The sequence below is a fragment of the Schistocerca nitens genome, chromosome 6 (genome assembly GCF_023898315.1).
Source record: "Schistocerca nitens isolate TAMUIC-IGC-003100 chromosome 6, iqSchNite1.1, whole genome shotgun sequence".
NCBI classification, from domain to species: Eukaryota; Metazoa; Arthropoda; class Insecta; order Orthoptera; family Acrididae; genus Schistocerca; species Schistocerca nitens.
Window position 1 is genome coordinate 413,892,250 of NC_064619.1, and position 20,438 is coordinate 413,912,687.

General features: G+C 38.8%; 1 protein-coding gene across 1 annotated transcript in view; it reads right to left on the reverse strand.

The window, feature by feature from the left end:
• LOC126263682 (non-lysosomal glucosylceramidase) overlaps positions 1 to 20,438 on the reverse strand; it is a 257,286-nt gene that overhangs the window by 121,987 nt on the left and 114,861 nt on the right. The window contains exons 6-7 of the mRNA XM_049960807.1: positions 8,103 to 8,209; positions 1,502 to 1,622 (exon numbers count right to left, since the gene is read on the reverse strand). Of these exons, the coding sequence (XP_049816764.1) occupies positions 1,502 to 1,622; positions 8,103 to 8,209 (228 nt within the window). The remainder of the gene's footprint in view (positions 1 to 1,501; positions 1,623 to 8,102; positions 8,210 to 20,438) is intronic.

Below are 20,438 nucleotides of genomic sequence, written 5' to 3' on the forward strand. Positions count from 1 at the left end.
GACACTTCATATTTTGTGGTTGGTTGGTTTGGGGAAGGAGACCAGACAGCGTGGTCATCGGTCTCATCGGATTAGGGAAGGATGGGGAAGGAAGTCGGCCGTGCCCTTTCAAAGGAACCATCCCAGCATTTGCCTGGAGTGATTTAGGGAAATCACGGAAAACCTAAATCAGGATGGCCGGACGCGGGATTGAACCGTCGTCCTCCCGAATGCGAGTCCAGTGTCTAACCACTGCGCCACCTCGCTCGGTACTTCATATTTTGTGATAATTACAGTGAATAAACAAGGAACTGCTACACAGTTAGCCAAACATACATTATTCAAAAATTAGCACAAGAATTGTCCTGAAGGAACTGTTATAAAATATGTAATGTCTACAAACTGAAGTCCGATTGACAGAAGTCTCTGTAATGTATCATCATACATCGCATAAATTTTTTTTTTCTTCTTTGTCCTCTGGTAGTCAACTGTGTAACAGTCACATTTGCAATAGTTTAGCTGTCAATATGAACTGCAAGTTATTCATAAAATTTATGATTTGAGACAGTTCTGGTATGGTTCAAGTGCTTAAAATTAACATATATGTACTTTGGACTTTGCACTATGTGGTGATATGTTCTCTCATCACGGCTGTGTCTCCTAATTTTCCAATGTTTTTGCCATGTAGGAAGGGCTGTACAAACTGATGTTATAATTGGTTCTTTGTGAGGCAAAAATGAGTAACTTTATCATTTTTTACACATACTTGTGGCATGCCTTAGCATGCTAAAATTTTGACAATTCATTTCTTTTAATGTATTCTTGTGTGAAAATTTTCAGGGTAGGCTTCGACATGTCAGATTGGAACATCCCCTTGTTAGTTCAGTATGTAGCATGTAGCTGTCATTTGCGTCAGTTTCTGTGCAGTTAAGCAGGCTACTGTCAGGTTGATGTTGACTGTAGCCTTTGTGCTGACCTTTGCCAAAGTGGCAGAAAATGTAGAAAGGGTGCAAATTCACCATTTTATAGTGACACTAAGATGAATCAATGTAACCCATGGCAGAGATAACTTGAGCTTATTTAAAGACTTTTTTATGGCATTTTATTGAATGTGATAAAATTACACACATAAACCAGCGGGGTAAAGAATTGTCTTTATAAGAACCACTTATATATTTATTTTTTTATGCTGTGTTACTGAGTTACAGAAACCAGAAACTGTAATTTACTGGTCGAAGAGAGATCCCATTTCAACTCCCTTTTTTGGTAACCTTTCCTAACAAGGTTCTGCAAAATCAAAAGGTATTTGAACTTTTCTAACAATCTTAATTTAAGTCAGAAAGTAACCTTAATCCAAAACTGAATAAAATGAAGTCCACTGCATCAATTTAATCATACTGTGAAAGAAAAAAATGGATAGCTTGTGATAAAAGCCACATTAGTTGAAAAAGCACCTAATGAAACAAAAGAGAAAACATAGCTGATTCATGCACAAAACCAATCCATTTATATTTGCTCTTACTTGTTTCTTCACTTCTGTCAGAGAGAGAAGTGAGTTCACAATGCTGTTGCAGATCTTCCCACAATTCTTTCCCATTTCCATTAGGGTCAAACTGAACCATATGACTCACATTTACACCTTCCTAAAACAACATAAAATTTGAATGTATTAGACTTAAAGGACAAACATGCAAGAAATATAGCAGCATGGGCAGTTGCTCAGATTAATACATGGCTACAGGACATTCACATATATTACCTCACAACAGAAATATGAAGATCTCCATATTCAGTGAGACAGTAGAAGTATTTTAATAAAAAGAAACACACATGATGCAAAGGTCATATATACTAAATCATATGAATAATCAGTGTCACTACAATATAAATTATTTAGTATTATTTAATGTAAATGATGTTATGCTGCATACAACAAAATGTGTGTCAGAATGGTTATCATACTTCAGTCATGGTAACTACTGGTTACTTTCATTGCATGCAGAGTCTCAACATGAGCTTCTAAAACGCTTTTGTGATGAGTAGCAATTAAATAAATAAAAAATACATTTACAAAGTCACAAAAGACTATGGAAATCAAACTGGTATTTTGATATGTTATTTATCATGTTTTCTTCTGCCTGGTTTAATGGTTTTTGGCAATGCCAACTTTTTTTTCTGCCACTAGCAAGTTGTCTGTCCAAGTGAATGGCCAACACCAAACTGTGGCTAAAAGACAGCAGTTGCTGAGCATGATGCAGCAACAGAGTATTTTAAGCTTCAACAACAGCTCCACAGCCCACGCTACCAACACAACTTTTCTGAATTGTGCAGGTTGGAACTCTCCTTGCAACATTTCCTTTATCCCAGCAATCCCTCTGGCTTCAACCTTTGCTAGGCCTTGTCCTCCACTTGCTTTTATGCATTTTGCTACCTCCACTCATACCTCAAACACACCTTTTATGCTCTTCTCCCAAAACACATCCACAGCCCTCCCCTCCCCTCCCCCCCACCAAAAAAAACAGGCTCTCTATGCTATCCCTGCCACATCCCTGCACACTCCCTCAGGCAGCACTACATCATCATTCCCCTCCTGGTACCACAACTCTCCTGTACCCCCCACTATCCACCTCAGCCCAAGATCACTGTTCAACAAAATTGGGCCTGACAGCGAAAAGATGACAGTGGCAATGTCTGTATGAGTCATGCATGCATGTCTGTATGAGTCATGCATGCAAGTCTGTATGAGTTTGTCAGAGTGTGTGTGTGTGTGTGTGTGTGTGTGTGTGTGTGTGTGTGTGTGTTTGTTTTTTTTGCTACATCTGATGAAGGACTTTGTCAGATAGCTTAATAATACCCAACACACTACTTTTAAATGTGCCTGCTTGCCACCCAATGCCTACTCCATATGATGAGTAGTAATCTGCCATAATTACTTTTGTTGTTATTCCATCCTTATTTTCAGTGTTTGACTTCACTGAGGCAAAGTACTTATTGCACCTCCATTTTATAAGATAAAGCCCCAATAAATGAGGAAAAGTAATCATCATATAGCACACTGATGATTTGTTTTGGGGACTCCAAGTTAGATGGCAATTCTATCTTTGCACATATTGTTCTTCAGGGTTTTCAGGCCTTAGATGTAATCACTACCTGGTTGGAGTCCAGGCACCAAGCATAGACAACAGCATTACTTGAAACACTTGGAGAAGATGAGTAGATCAACTGTAGAAATATTGTATGCAAAAATTCAATAGTGGCATAAGTTAGACTGTGTGATTTGACCACTATTAAACATCTAATCCCTTCATGTTCCCTCAGACACTGAGCTTAAAATTCCTTTTATTTCACAATTGCCATGGGAATGAGGAAGTTTCTAACTGGAAGTTGTTGTTGTTGTCGTTGTTGTTGTTGTTGTTGTGGTCTTCAGTCCTGAGACTGGTTTGATGCAGCTCTCCATGCTACTCTATCCTGTGCAAGCTTCTTCATCTCCCAGTACCTACTGCACCCTACATCCTTCTGAATCTGCTTAGTGTATTCATCTCTTGGTCTCCCCCTAAGATTTTTACCCTCCACGCTGCCCTCCAATACTAAATTGGTGATCCCTTGATGCCTCACAACATGTCCTACCAACCGATCCCTTCTTCTGGTCAAGTTGTGCCACAAACTCCTCTTCTCCCCAATCCTATTCAGTACCTCCTCATTAGTTATGTGATCTACCCATCTAATCTTCAGCATTCTTCTGTAGCACCACATTTCGAAAGCTTCTATTCTCTTCTTGTCCACACTATTTACCGTCCATGTTTCACTTCCATACATGGCTACACTCCATACAAATACTTTCAGAAATGACTTCCTGACACTTAAATCTATACTCGATGTTAACAAATTTCTCTTCTTCAGAAACGCTTTCCTTGCCATTGCCAGTCTACATTTTATATCCTCTCTACTTCGACCATCATCAGTTATTTTGCTCCCCAAATAGCAAAACTCCTTTACTACTTTAAGTGTCTCATTTCCTAATCTAATACCCTCAACATCACCCGACTTAATTCGACTACATTCCATTATCCTCGTTTTGCTTTTGTTGATGTTCATCTTATATCCTCCCTTCAAGACACCATCCATTCCGTTCAACTGCTCTTCCAAGTCCTTTGCTGTCTCTGACAGAATTACAATGTCATCGGCAAACCTCAAAGTTTTTATTTCTTCTCCATGGATTTTAATACCTACTCCAAATTTTTCTTTTGTTTCCTTTACTGCTTGCTCAATATACAGATTGAATAACATCGGGGAGAGGCTACAACCCTGTCTTACTCCCTTCCCAACCACTGCTTCCCTTGCATGTCCCTCGACTCTTATAACTGCCATCTGATTTCTGTACAAATTGTAAATAGCCTTTCGCTCCCTGTATTTTACCCCTGCCACCTTTAGAATTTGAAAGAGAGTATTCCAGTCAACATTGTCAAAAGCTTTCTCTAAGTCTACAAATGCTAGAAACGTAGGTTTGCCTTTCCTTAATCTTTCTTCTAAGATAAGTCGTAAGGTCAGTATTGCCTCACGTGTTCCAGTATTTCTATGGAATCCAAACTGATCTTCCCCGAGGTCGGCTTCTACTAGTTTTTCCATTCGTCTGTAAAGAATTCGTGTTAGTATTTTGCAGCTGTTGCTTATTAAACTGATTGTTCGGTAATTCTCACATCTGTCAACACCTGCCTTCTTTGGGATTGGAATTATTATATTCTTCTTGAAGTCTGAGGGTATTTCGCCTGTTTCATACATCTTGCTCACCAGATGGTAGAGTTTTGTCAGGACTGGCTCTCCCAAGGCCGTCAGTAGTTCCAATGGAATGTTGTCTACTCCGGGGGCCTTGTTTCGACTCAGGTCTTTCAGTGCTCTGTCAAACTCTTCACACAGTATCGTATCTCCCATTTCATCTTCATCTACATCCTCTTCCATTTCCATAATATTGTCCTCAAGTACATCGCCCTTGTATAGACCCTCTATATACTCCTTCCACCTTTCTGCCTTCCCTTCTTTGCTTAGAACTGGGTTGCCATCTGAGCTCTTGATATTCATACAAGTGGTTCTCTTCTCTCCAAAGGTCTCTTTAATTTTCTTGTAGGCAGTATCTATCTTACCCCTAGTGAGGTAAGCCTCTACATCCTTACATTTGTTCTCTAGCCATCCCTGCTTAGCCATTTTGCACTTCCTGTCGATCTCATTTTTGAGACGTTTGTATCCCTTTTTGCCTGCTTCATTTACTGCATTTTTATATTTTCTCCTTTCATCAATTAAATTCAATATTTCTTCTGTTACCCAAGGATTTCTACTAGCCCTCGTCTTTTTACCTACTTGATCCTCTGCTGCCTTCACTACTTCATCCCTCAAAGCTACCCATTCTTCTTCTACTGTATTTCTTTCACCCATTCCTGTCAATTGTTCCCTTATGCTCTCCCTGAAACTCTGTATAACCTTTGGTTCTTTCAGTTTATCCAGGTCCCATCTCCTTAAATTCCCACCTTTTTGCAGTTTCTTCAGTTTTAATCTGCAGGTCATAACCAATAGATTGTGGTCAGAGTCCACATCTGCCCCTGGAAATGTCTTACAATTTAAAACCTGGTTCGTAAATCTCTGTCTTACCATTATATAATCTATCTGATACCTTTTAGTATCTCCAGGGTTCTTCCATGTATACAACCTTCTATCATGATTCTTAAACCAAGTGTTAGCTATGATTAAGTTGTGCTCTGTGCAAAATTCTACCAGGCGGCTTCCTCTTTCATTTCTTAGCCCCAATCCATATTCACCTACTACGTTTCCTTCTCTCCCTTTTCCTACACTCGAATTCCAGTCACCCATGACTATTAAATTTTCGTCTCCCTTCACTATCTGAATAATTTCTTTTATTTCATCATACATTTCTTCAATTTCTTCGTCATCTGCAGAGCTAGTTGGCATATAAACTTGTACTACTGTAGTAGGTGTGGGCTTCGTATCTATCTTGGCCACAATAATGCGTTCACTAAGCTGTTTGTAGTAGCTTACCTGCGTTGTATTTTCCTATTCATTATTAAACCTACTCCTGCATTACCCCTATTTGACTTTGTGTTTATAACCCTGTGGTCACCTGACCAGAAGTCTTGTTCCTCCTGCCACCGGACTTCACTAATTCCCACTATATCTAACTTTAACCTATCCATTTCCCTTTTCAAATTTTCTAACCTACCTGCCCAATTAAGGGATCTGACATTCCACACTCCAATCCGTAGAATGCCAGTTTTCTTTCTCCTGATAACGACATCCTCTTGAGTAGTCCCCGCCCGGAGATCCGAATGGGGAACTATTTTACCTCCGGAATATTTTACCCAAGAAGACGCCATCATCATTTAATCATACAGTAAAGCTGCATGCCCTCGGGAAAAATTACGGCCGTAGTTTCCCCTTGCTTTCAGCCGTTCGCAGTACCAGCACAGCAAGGCCGTTTTGGTTATTGTTACAAGGCCAGATCAGTCAATCATCCAGACTGTTGCCCTTGCAACTACTGAAAAGGCTGCTGCCCCTCTTCAGGAACCACACGTTTGTCTGGCCTCTCAACAGATACCCCTCCGTTGTGGTTGTACCTACGGTACGGCTATCTGTATCGCTGAGGCACGCAAGCCTCCCCACCAACGGCAAGGTCCATGGTTCATGGGGGGAAGTATTTAAAAAAAAAAAAAAAAACAAGTATAGCCACTAGTTTAGTGATGGGCAAATTACACACTAACCAAAGAATGCATTCCATTTTGTGCATCATATATACAAGTAATTTTTTAAGTATTCCTTAAAGAAATATGGCAATAGAAAGTCCTTGATGGAATATAAAAGTAACAACTCACTGTATATCAGAGAATCTCTGGCATTGATGGAAGCACCTCATATTACTAAGTTATCATTATGAGCCACAAGGATATCCATCTTACAATATGACGTTAAAAAAAAACCAATCCCCAGCCTTGAAGAGTCATAGTATAATAGGTACAACATAGCAGAGATGACAAAATCTGGCATCCACATTGGATAAGACTGGTGACAGATACTGTTGGTCATCTCTTCAGAGACAGACCAGTGTGTGGAAGACACTGAAAAATGAGGAAAAGGCAGACAGTGTCATCTCCGATCAACTGGTCAAATTGTAGACAGCAGGCAGAGGAGAGTATGTGTATGTAAGCCTTGTATTTCACAGTTAAGGTTGTTCTGACCTTCAAGTGTTAATCCACAATCTTTGATATTGCTAACACTGACTATAATAACCTGCAACAAGCATCACAGAGCAATTTGACACTTTTCACAAATAACAAGTTCTGCCAGGGGTAAAAGAAGCAATAAATGACCAAAAATCTCTAGGACTGACCAGGGTTCAGACATTTGTAGTCTTGATACTTACTCACCAAACCATTCTACGTGAGACAGAAATGTTTAAACAGTTTTCCATAGTTTGCAAATGAATTTGTAATACTCTTAGTTACTGGTAACAAAAGCCATGGCAAACATTAAAATGGCAATTTATTTATTTTGTGTGTTGTATGAGTGTTCCATAAATAAGAATTCCTGTTATGGAACAAAGGTTCATGATAAGCACAACAAGTACTGAATTAGTGCAGATAAGTAAATGGAGCCAGATACCAAAAGGAAAGAGTAGATACCAACTGCACACATCACCAAGTCTAACAAATGTTTTTTTGTATAGCTGCATAACTATGTCATACATATTCCATCACGAAAGAACAGCATCCACAATGTAGCATACTTTTTGTGCTGATTCTGTAACACCAAAGCACGTCTAACAGCCTTGTAAAAGTGATCTATGTATGAATACGACAACAACAACTATTGCTACCACCACCACCACCACCACCACCACCACCACCACCATATAATTGCATGGTCAATAAAAAGTTATTCCAGAGCAAGTGTCACGAAAATCTTGATCTCCATTACAAATGCTGTTATAATGCATTACATGGAAAAATAAAATACATTTTTCTTTGTTTTGATCTGAAAGTGTTCTTGAAGCAAGAAACCAAAACTAGCCTGGAATTATTCAAATGTGACAATCAAACACGAAAGACAAGTTAAAACCTCACCTCTGCCTTTGCTGAAATGGCATAAGTGCATGGCATACCACCAACAGTGTGGTGTATTAAAACACCCTTAGCACTTTCAGTCTGAAATGCTTCACTCCAGCAACCTCCTGAAAGACAGAATTTTACAGTAACAGCATTAGAGGACACAAAGCCAAAGAAAATTAGCATAGCAATATATAAATTGTAATATGTGTCATTTCCCAGAAATAATACGTGAGAAGAGGGGTATCTACATACCAGCTGTAGAAATAGGAAGACCAGAAATGAGTTAACGGATGAAATGACTTAAAAATAATGTTAAATAACATAACTTCAGGGTTTCCACAAGTTTCCCCAAGTGAAATTCACTGATATTTCCCTGATTTCCATACAAGTTTTAGCATTTTTTCCTGACAAATTTTGAGATCTCAAGGGTAAGTTAAGAATTAAGGTGTAAATCTGTCTTTGCTGCTACGGTACATAAACAGTAATGCAAATGAGGTAATATCTAAAAGAAACTTGCATGCAGATGGTGTTCCCTGATGTGAGCAAAATCTTAGGTACTAACATCAACATCTTTTGTAATGAACTGTTTTTAGATGGAGAAAGTAAGCCAAATGGTATATGCATTTCATTAAGACACTGATGTTATTTTATTACAATAAAATGAAACACATTTTGTGAGAAACATACCCATTTCCTTGGACAAGACAGATTTAAAATACCTTCACTGATTTCAGGAATAACCTCAGAAAAAAGTAAGCCTCCTGGAAGAAGTGTACAAGGTGGGGAAGAATTTTGTAAACCAACACTATAGATGACTGCCAATAAAATGTTGGTTCTACTATGTTCATTATTGTCAGCTATTACCCACTGCATTACAGCTATTATTTTACTGGTTTTTTGTGATTTTTCTTTCAATAAATATACGAGTACACAACATACAAACTGCCAGGGACTGACAATTTTCTCCTTCTTGTTGTCCATACTTTCTAACACACAAACTACTTTTGAAGTGCCAAAATGTACTAGAAGTGCATGGCATACCATTAACAGTGTGGTCCATGGATAAACCATGAAAATTCACTGCATTACGCCACACGAAACAGACCTGGCCTGCAGGCAGATCGGTGAAACTAGATCAGACAAGCAGGGCCTACACATTAGTGGGAACCGAATGACTTCAAATTGGCAGGCCCGATCCATTACAGATACCCGTAGAAGTGGCCTGCGGTTTTAACCCATCACGGAAATCCACACGTGTGGCTGCTATTCATGAACTACAGGCAACATGTTAATGAAATGAGACCACTGTGATCTATCCATGCAACAGATAAATTGTTCAAATACTCTGAGAATCAGTAATAATGAGGAAAGGTAGCAACTCACCATAAAGATGATGGCTGAGCTGCAGACAGGCATGTTGAAAAGAGATCGCACACACATTCACACTATCGCTCACACACAACTCATGCACACATGGCGGCCGTCTCTGCCCGCCGCATCTACAGTCTCTCAGAATCAGATTCAAGCAAACCACTCCTCATGCCTCCCTGCCTCTCCCTGGCAGCTGCTAAGCTATTGGCAAGAAGTAGTGGCAGCACTGACTGCAAGCTGAGCAGAGTGGTAGGAAGGAGTGAAGCCGTAGTAAAGCGGGGGTAGGGAAGTGGTGCATGTACTCAGCTGCACCCAGACAGCAGCGATGCATGACACTTCAGTAAACAAACCATTTTATCTACTGAGACAAAAATGAAATTTTTCCAGTTTTTTTTTCCCCAAATTTCCCTGATATTTCCCTGACGTGTTTGAAATTCCCTGATTTCCAGAACCTGTGGTAACCCTGAATTACTCTGGTTGCGTTTTATTTCTGGTGTGAATTCTTTGTTAACTATTTGACTGCTACATTTGAGATTTGGTGGCTGTCCATCAGGTGCTGAATACTTCCTTTTCTACTCCTCACCCCCTCTATGGGTTTGGGACAGACACTGGGACAGTTAGGAGTCTATATTTACATTCATGTCAGATATATTTCCAGATGTATAAACACGTTTACAACTGACATATCTATACATTTTCTTTAGACTGGGCTAAACAATTATTTATTGCTGAATTTTTTTTGCAATACATCCTGAAGCATCGAAAAGCACACAGTTAAACTGAACTCTTCACAACACAACTTGTTTGTTGCCAAAGGCCATTTTTTACATGGATTGGCACATCTTATAGGACACACTTTACATTTCCCACCACCTGCTTTTTTTCAATTCAGTGTGAAAGGTTTCGAAAATTCCTCCAACTACAATGAAGTGAATTTTTTTATACTACATTTTTGTTGTTTACATTCAGAAAAAAACAAATGTTCCTACTATTACCATATCCTAATTATTTTTCTTTAATTTGCTGTACCACTTACAAGAGTTTTACATACTTTCCACCATTTTGATAAGCAAGTAGCTTTCCTCAACTAAGCCCACCGATTTGTTATATCAAATTACCACACACTGTTTCAACTTTAAGAAGCCAGTTTTCTGATCTCTTTTCAAGCATTTCAGTTTTGTGCAAAGACGACAGCATGAAAATTCTCTTTGTATCCTGCCATTTTGTAGCAATCACTTTTGCTGATTTTGAAGATATGAATGTTACGTCTCCTGTCTTCCATTTCTCCTCCGTTAGCTTCCTTCTCTGAATGTTCAACTGACTGTGCCACATGTATCTGTTTTCTACATAATACTGCCAATAAAACAGATCATGGTCCGTACACCAATTATCTATGAAAAATGTATGCCATTTTTTGTAAATAAGGCTCGAATAATGGGGCAACTGTATTCCCAGACATCCTGTACAACGATTATCAATGTCTCTTTCTGCTGCAACATAAACAACAGAATCTAGTAGAGGATACATCTCACAACTGCAGATTACAAAAATTTTAATGTCAAATCTAATTCCTCTTTGCTGGGATGTACTTCATTACTTTTCAGCTGACCTTTAATTACACCACAGTTAATCTCTGCTGAGTTTCTAGCAGAAAGTTTTGATGAAAAAATTTGGAAAATGTATAATTTCCGAGAAACAATCCCAATTTTGAGGCAAGGTGTTGTCATGAAAGTATAGCAGACTAAACAATGGAAGATACCAATCTCTGAAGTTTACTTTGGGAAAAAGACATTGTTTACAACAAGGATCTGCTGACAAGTATTCACGCATCTTTAACCTTGTTACTCTTGTTTTTAAAAAAAGCAGATGCAATAAAAACAAATATTTTAGTGGCATCTGTGTCACTTGCCTTGCTTATTGCAAAGTCTGTCTTCTCTTCAGTATTAGCTAAGCAATACTTATAACAATAATTTATTTCCTGGAAAGTCTTTCAAAAGATTTTTGTATTTAGAAAAGTCTAACAGTTTTCACTTGCATGTACTTGAACTTTCATACTGGCGTAAATCAAATAGATACCTCTCTGCATGTGTATTCGCACATTTCTACTTTACTTGTGTTTTCTTTAGGCTTATAAAGACAATGAGACCTGTATGACATATACAGCAGCTTCGTCTTTTTGATGTTGCCACTGTGGTAATAAGCACAGATTGTGAAAATCAGCTTGTGAGACTAGAAAATCATTCACAAAAGTATATTCTTCTTCCAAATTTGTATCAGTTGATGAACATAGAAACTCTTCACAATTTTTCACCATCAACATCTGCACTTACTTATTCAGAGCTCAGGATTTTCTTATGTGCCATGATAAGCTACAATCCAATGAAGTTTGTACTCCAACACAGCTAAGCACTTAACATTCATGAGCCTCCAAACATATATGTTAGCTGACGGCAACGAGGACATGTTGGTGCTGAATTTTTGTGGTAGTCAACCACACTCAGGGCACAGCACACTTCAATTGTTGTTGCAGTCCATCACAGCAGACTGCTCTCCTCACTTTCAGTTTAACACTGTTATTAACATGAAGTAACATTTGGCTGTATCACAAATAATCCGCCCGTCTACCTAAATCTGATTCTTCTTCTCAACATATTTAAAAGCTGACAATCTATATTAAGATTTATCAAATCTATGTCACATTTATCTGAAGGACAGGGTGAGCAGCAATCTGTGGCTGTTTGCTGATAATACTGTAGTGTATGGGAAGGTGTAGTTGTTGAGTGTCTGTAAGAATATACGATACAACTTTGACCAAATTTCTAGTTGATGTGATGAATGATAGCTTACTCTAAATGTGTACATTTACCATATTTTATGGACTATATGAATCGCCTCCTCCACGAACCATGGATCTTGCCATTGGTGGTAAGGCCCGCATGCCTCAACGACACAGATAGCCGTACCATAGGTGCAACAACAACGGAGGGGTATCTGTTGAGAGGCCAGACAAACATGTAGTTTCTGAAAAGGGGCGGCAGCCTTTTCAGTAGTTGCAGGGGCAACAGTCTGGATGATTGACTGATCTGGCCTTGTAATACTAACCAAAATGGCCTTGCTGTGCCGGTACTGGAAACGGCTTAGCAAGGGGAAACTACAGCCATAATTTTTCCCAACGGCATGCAGCTTTACTGTATAGTTAAATGATGATGGTGTCCTCTTGGGTAAAATATTCTGGAGGTAAAATAGTCCCCCATTCGGATCTCTGGGCGGGGGACTACTCAAGAGGACATCGTTATCAGGAGAAAGAAAACTGGCATTCTACGGATTGGAGTGTGGAATGTCAGATCCCTTAATCGGGCAGGTAGGTTAGAAAATTCAAAAAAGGGAAATGGATAGGTTAAAGTTAGATATAGTGGGAATTAGTGAAGTTCGGTGGCAGGAGGAACAAGACTTCTGGTCAGGTGAATACAGGATTATAAATACAAACTCAAATAGGGGTAATGCAGGAGTAGGTTTAATAATGAATAAAAAAATAGCAGTGCGGGTAAGCTACTACAAACAGCATAGTGAATGCATTATTGTGGCCAAGATAGACACGAAGCCCATGCCTACTACAGTAGTACAAGTTTATATGCCAACTAACTCTGCAAATGAAGAAGAGAATGATGAAATGTATGATGAGATAAAAGAAATTATTCAGATAGTGAAGGGAGACGAATATTTAAATGTCATGGGTGACTGGAATCCAATAGTATGAAAAGGAAGAGAAGGAAACTTAGTAGGTGAATATGTAATGGGGGTAAGAAATGAAAGAGGAAGCCGCCTGGTAGAATTTTGCACAGAACATAACTTAATCACAGCTAACACTTGGATCAAGAATCATGAAACAAGGTTGTATACACGGAAGAGGCATGGAGATACTGACAGGTTTCAGATAGATTGTATAATGGTAAGACACATTTAGAACCAGATTTTAAATTGTAAGACATTTCCAGAGGCTGATGTGGACTTTGACCACAATCTATTGGTTATGAACTGTAGAGTAAAACTGAAGAAACTGCAAAAAGGTGGGAATTTGAGGAGATTGGACCTGGATAAACTGACAGAACCAGAGGTTGTAGAGAGTTTCAGGGAGAGCATAAGGGAACAATTGACAAGAATGAGGGAAAGAAATATAATAGAAGAAGAATGGGTAGCTTTGAGGGATGAAATAGTGAAGGCAGCGGAGGATCAAGTAGGTAAAAGGACGAGGGCAAGTAGAAATCCTTGGGTAACAGAAGAAATATTGAATTTAATTGATGAAAGGAGAAAACACAAAAATGCAGAAAATGAAGCAGGCAAAAAGGAATACAAACATCTCACAATTGAGATTGACAGGAAGTGCAAAACGGCTAAGCAGGGATGACTAGAGGACAAATGTAAGGATGTAGAGGCTTACCTCACTAGGAGTAAGATAGATACTACCTACAGGAAAATTAAAGAGACTTTTGGAGAAAAGAGAACCACTTGTATAAATATCAAGAGCTCAGATGGAAACCCATTTCTAAGCAAAGAAGAGAAAGCAGACAGGTGGAAGTAGCATATAGAGGGTCTGTACAAGGGTGATGTACTTGAGGACAATATTATGGAAATGGAAGAGGATGTAGATGAAGATGAAATGGGAGATATGATACTGTGTGAAGAGTTTGACAGAGCACTGAAAGATCAGAGTCAAAACAAGGCCCCAGGAGTAGACAACATTCCATTAGAACTACTGACGGCCTTGGGAGAGCCAGCCCTGACAAAACTCTAACATCTGGTGAGCAAGATGTATGAGACAAGTGAAATACCCTCAGACTTCAAGAAGAATATAATAATTCCAATCCCAAAGAAGGCAGGTGTTGACAGATGTGAAAGTTACTGAACTATCAGTTTAATAAGTCACGGTTGCAAAATACTAACACAATTTCTTTACAGACAAATGTACAAACTGGTAGAAGCCGACCTTGGGGAAGATCAGTTTGGATTCCGTAGAAATGTTGGAACACGTGAGGCAATACTGACCTTACGACTTATCTTAGAAGAAAGATTAAGGAAAGGCAAATCTACGTTTCTAGCATTTGTAGACTTAGAGAAAGCTTTTGACAATGTTGACTGGAATACTCTCTTTCAAATTCTGAAGGTGGGTGGGGTAAAATACAGGGAGTGAAAGGCTATTTACAATTTGTACAGAAACCAGGTGGCAGTTATAAGAGTTGAGGGACATGAAAGGGAAGCAGCAGTTGGGAAGGGAGTGAGACATGCTTGTAGCCTATCCACGATGTTATTCAATTTGTATATTGAGCAAGCAGTAAAGCAACCAAAAGAAAAATACAGAGTAGGTATTAAAATCCATGGAGAAGAAATAAAAACTTTGAGGTTCGCCAATGACATTGTAATTCTGTCAGAGACAGCAAAGGACCAGGAAGAGCAACTGAACGGAATGGACAGTGTCTTGAAAGGAGGATATATGATGAACATCAACAAAAAACAGAACGAGGATATTGGAATGTAGTCGAATTAAGTCAGGTGATGCTAAGGAAATTAGATTAGGAAATGAGATGCTTAAAGTAGCAAATGAGTTTTGCTATTTGGGGAGCAAAATAACTGATGATGGTCAAAATAGAGAGGATATAAAATGTAGACTGGCAATGGCAAGGAAAGCATTTCTGAAGAATAGACATTTGTTAACATTGAGTATAGATTTAAGTTTTAGGAAGTTGTTGCTGGAAGTATTTGTATGGAGTGTAGCCGTGTATGGAAGTGAAACATGGATGATGAATAGTTTGGACAAGAAGAGAATGGCTTTCGATATGTGGTGCTACAGAAGAATGCTGAAGATTAGATGGGTAGATCACATAAGTAACGAGGAGGTATTGAATAGGATTGGGGAGAAGAGAAGTTTGTGGCAAGGGATCGGTTGGTAGGACATGTTCAGAGACATCAAGGGATCACCAATTTAGTACTGGAGGAGAGCATGGAGTGTAAAAATCATAGAGGGAGACCAGAGATGAATACACTAAACAGATTCAGAAGGATGTAGGTTGCAGTAGGTACTGGGAGATGAAGCAGCTTGTGCAGGATAGAGTAGCATGGGGAGCTGCATCAAACCAGTCTCTGGACTGAAGACCACAACAACAAGATGCACCTTAGTTTTTAAGCAATTTTTTTAAAATAACATTTTTATTATTAGATTACAAAGCTAGACAAAAAAATCTTAGGTTATAAAACTGAACTGACCTACAAAATCCCTAAAAATTGTCTTCTAGCCTTTCTTCTTCTTCTTCTTCCTCCTCCTCTTCATCGTCGTCATTGTTCTCTTCATATATAAGATGGTCTTCACTGCCACTGAGAGCATTACTTATGCTGCACCTCTTGGAAGTGTCTTCACTCACTCTAGACCATGACTGCTTCATCAGGATGTATACACAGACAAGGAAAAAAAATCCCATTTTTTCTGAATTTACTGGTTAAAAAATACACTTTCACCTTGGTGAAAATACACTTTTCCTGTGTTAAGTAACAGTATAGTTTTCCTCGGTGAAAATACACTTTTCCTGTGTTAAGTAACAGTATAGTTTTCCTCGGGATCATAAAACTTACCAGTCCTTTTAATGGTTAAGGTTTTATACATCGGCGTAGAACCTCCTGCCAGTTAGGAAATGAACCCCAGAAAAAAAAGTGTGTTCTGAAAAGATCTTTAATTTGCAGCAACATGTACACTGTATATTTTCGTATTACAGAAGTATATAGTCGAGTTCAACCAAACGCAGAACATTAGTTTCCGCAGCATTGAAATTGAGATCGCAATGCCGTTTTGTAAGCCAATCATAGCTCATGTCACATGATCTCATCAACCAATGATAGCAGATCACATTTACATGGGGCTCCCAAAACCGGATTTCATAAACAATCTTCCAATACCGCTCCTGGTTACCGGTTTTCCAGTTCCACAATCTATTTTCACTGTCATGTAAATGCAGCCGGTACTGAAACATGCTAGGGCTGTCTGCTTTCGTCTGTTTTAAAAATAAATTCAGTTAATATTGAGGGAGTGACTTTTTGTACAGTGAAAGATACGTAGAAATATCAGACTGAAGCTGTTTACACCTCGTCTTACTGAAGAGAAATAGCAACTGTGCTGACTAAACCATTAACTGTATCTTCTGTTTTCCAGGCGCCATAGTTTCATCTTTCAGAAGATGTGTCACATGTAAATGTAGTGATTCAGAGCATAGGACATGTGATGTAGTCAGCCTATGGCAACATCACTGTTAAGTAGTGCAAACACTCAAATTAATGTACATAGTGTAGCTACAAGAAAAGCTAAGCTTTCACATGCAATATTTGTCTTTTTTGCACGTGCTACACTTTGATACACCACACAAATGTGCCAGTAAAATTTTAAGTAATGACATAAATGTCTGGTCTTTTGGGCTCAAAAGTGGCTGGCGCTCAAAGTGTTAAGCTTTAAATGAAACTCAAACACTGTGTGATTTAAGAAATTCAAAGCACATGCACACACGTAATATACCTCATATTGTGTAAAATGAAATGTACTTTGAAAGTAACGCTTTTCGAACGATCAATCGCAATATTTCCCAGCGACCTGTTAGAATTCGTTTCATCAGTTGCCAGAGAGCGCCATAAAACGGCGTTAATGTACCTGCGCAGCTACGATGACGTAGGTATGTTCGTATGTATAAGGCATTAAGAGATCTTAAATTATGCCATAAATGAAACAGAACAGCAGAGATACTCCAAGAGTATTTGAATTTCGTAAACCATACTAAAATGCATAATTCGTATGTCCAAATTCACAAAGAGGTACGCCCCAAGCTGATATTAAACTTTTCAGTGTGGTTTTTAGACTGCAAATTTTCTTTAAGTACCAGTATTGTATTATCTCATGTTTAGTTGTTTATTATGGCATAATGTTGTGTGTCGCAAAAGATAACAATGTGCACTTGAAATTCCACAAACAGTTGACACTAGCCAATAGGGTTTCAAATAAACTGACCACCTCTGCAGAAAAGATTAATTAAAGTCAATTTTTTTAGCAAATTGATAAAAATAACTTCATTGTTCTAAAAGGCAATTAATACCAGACTGACAAAAACCTGGGAATAAAATAAAATCAGAAAACTGAAACTAATAATATATTTTAGCCTTCCATAATTATGTGACTATTTTAATTCACTTCATAGCTCCTGGCCACAGAAATCCATTTTGTTCTTGAGAGCTGTAAACCAAGAGGAAACAGCAAAATCACCAAACGTAAAAACAGTTCACACGGAGACCACCCTTCATCCCACTATAACTCAGACTGCTTTGTGCAAGTGTGAATCTGGCAGCCTGAGTGCACCAGAAAAATGTTTTCAGATAGCATCTGGCTGCTTGTTGCTACTACTGATACAGCTCATGTCTAGTTACCTAGGATACAGCTAACAGCCGCACTTCAAGTAGCCAGAAGGGGGAGAAGGTACCACTCTTATGCAATTCAACTGCGCATGTGCGTAAGCCCGCTGGCAGCAGCTCAAATGAACCTAAAGCCTAGTTTACATGACGATACTAGATTGCAGGCAACTGCGCTACCGGCCACTGCGAATGGGCACTGTGCGTTTGCCTAACTCAGTGGTGAAACTAAAAGCTTTCGGACTGCACAGTTTGGAGGTTATGTGTTTTCATAGTGTGGACAAACTGAACTATGAACTGGAGAATGAGGAATAATGTTCCCTTTTTGGATATCTATGCTTTGCATAGGTGTTTGTGGGATTTCAATGATGCTGACTACAAAAATAAAGCAACATATTGGTGCTCGTGAGACCAACATGTATGGATCAGAAATAAATGCTTTGACAATATCTGAGCTGCAGGGCAAAATCTATTGAATTAGGAGCACATATGCAACTGAATTAAGAAAAATACAAGCAAGTACAATTCTAGCTGTTAAAATGCTCTCGTCTATAAGACTAAAATCCCATTGAGTTGGCAGACTCTTTTTTAAATAATATTGTTGACAGGAGGGAAGGGTACACAAATCAAGAAGCTGCACTCTTTATTCAATATTCATCTATTTAAAACTTCGCAGCAATGCTCCCCAATTACATATGTTTGAATTTTGAAATACTGCCACTATATAGATCTATCTTCAAGACAGTAGTTTGCAAACCATTCTCTTCTTAATGGGGCCTGCTTCGAATAATTATTGCTGTTAATGTTGATAATTATTGCTGTTAATGTTAATAATTATTACTGTTAATTAAAAAGCGTCATCACCAACTAAAACTGCACCTTCTAGCATGCCAAGTGTTATCGATTGTAATGCACGTAATGTGATATTAATTTCAATTCTGGCGACAGTGCTTCATGCATTACAGTATCTTTTGCTTGTCGCATAATTAAGTCTATTTAGAAGAAATGTGAACAGTTCTGGTGACATTCTAAGATAATTAAAAGAACTTATTGGATCTTCCATTATATATTTCAGCAAGGTTGCTAAGCAAATGAGCTGATGTCTTTTCTTCATCCAGTCATGAATTGAAACACATTTCTTTTTTTTTCCCCCTTATGCAGCAATTCCATGCAACAAGCTTTAACCCCATCACAACTCGTGCGATGTGCAGCTGCCAAATCTTTCATTTCGGACACGACTCAAGAACCCACAAAACGACGAAGCTGAAAAGTAAATTGGGGTCGCTGTGTCGACAGTCACACATAAAACCTTTTGCATGCAATTCATTCCATGCAAAAAGTGGCACTACCCTATGTCGTCATGTAAACTAGGTTTAATGTTAACCGTTGTGATGTCAAGCCCATCGGAAGCAGTTTGTTGTTATGAAGTATAGCGTAGTCTTCGTATTACAGCCTTCGACACATTTTGCTGTTGGCATTCCCGTGTGTGCGCACGCTGTGTTTTGGTGTTGTAAATGGTGTTTTTCCTTTGCAACTTAAGTTTTATTTATTTTTTTCCTCATTTATGTTTTTACATTTGTGGGCTGTGTTTACATGAAATCAGTGGGCCCTCTTCTCCAACTGAACCAATAATTGACTGGAAACTGTTATGTTTGGCTGCTTTGAGACCATTTGCAACCATTCATGGACTTCATGGTTCCAAACAAAGAGGGAATTTTTATGGATGTCATTGTGCCATGTCGTTGGGTCACAATTGTTCGTGACTGATTTGATTAACATTCTGGACAATTATTTGGCCACCCTCGTCACACGACATGAATCCCATCAAATATTTACAGAACATAAACAAGAGGTCATTTGTGCACAACATGCTGCAACGGAAACACTTTCACAATTATGAATGGCTGCAGAGGCAGCAGGCTCAATACTTCTGCAGAGAACTTCCAAAGGTGAACTATGATGGACAAAAAAAGAGGTCCGATGCAATATTAGCAGGTACCCCTTGACTTTTCTCACCTCAGTGTATAGCATTACAGGACGACAGCATTGAAGAAAGGCATGAGAAGGCAGAGGGAGTAGGAGAGGCACGCGCAAGGGAATGCACCCAGGAAGGAAAAAACGGCCACCATAGCTCAGGGGTCTGTTTGTAACACACACAAACTCACTAAACAGCTGTGAGCTGCCTGGTGAGCTTCACACACATGAAGAGACTACACAGGTAGCAGGAGCTGTGTTGAGTGGATTGGGTTGTAAATCTCAGAAAGGCACAAACCGGGATTCATATTACAAGTCTACATTAAAGAAACATCAGGATTATGGTTGCCCTAAATTGTTGGTGCTGTGTTGGGAAAATATCAGAGCAGGTGCTGACAAAAAGCCCTGACCCTGAAATCACCATCAGGTGCAAAGTGCTGGCTAATGCCTGAGATAAGTACAGCCAAAGTTTTTACCAAGGAAGTAATGGCATTCAAAAACCAAAGATTAAACTCAGTGGCTTGTTTGTTGCTATTTTTATAAATTTATCCTGTAGTGAAATTGAAGTAGGTA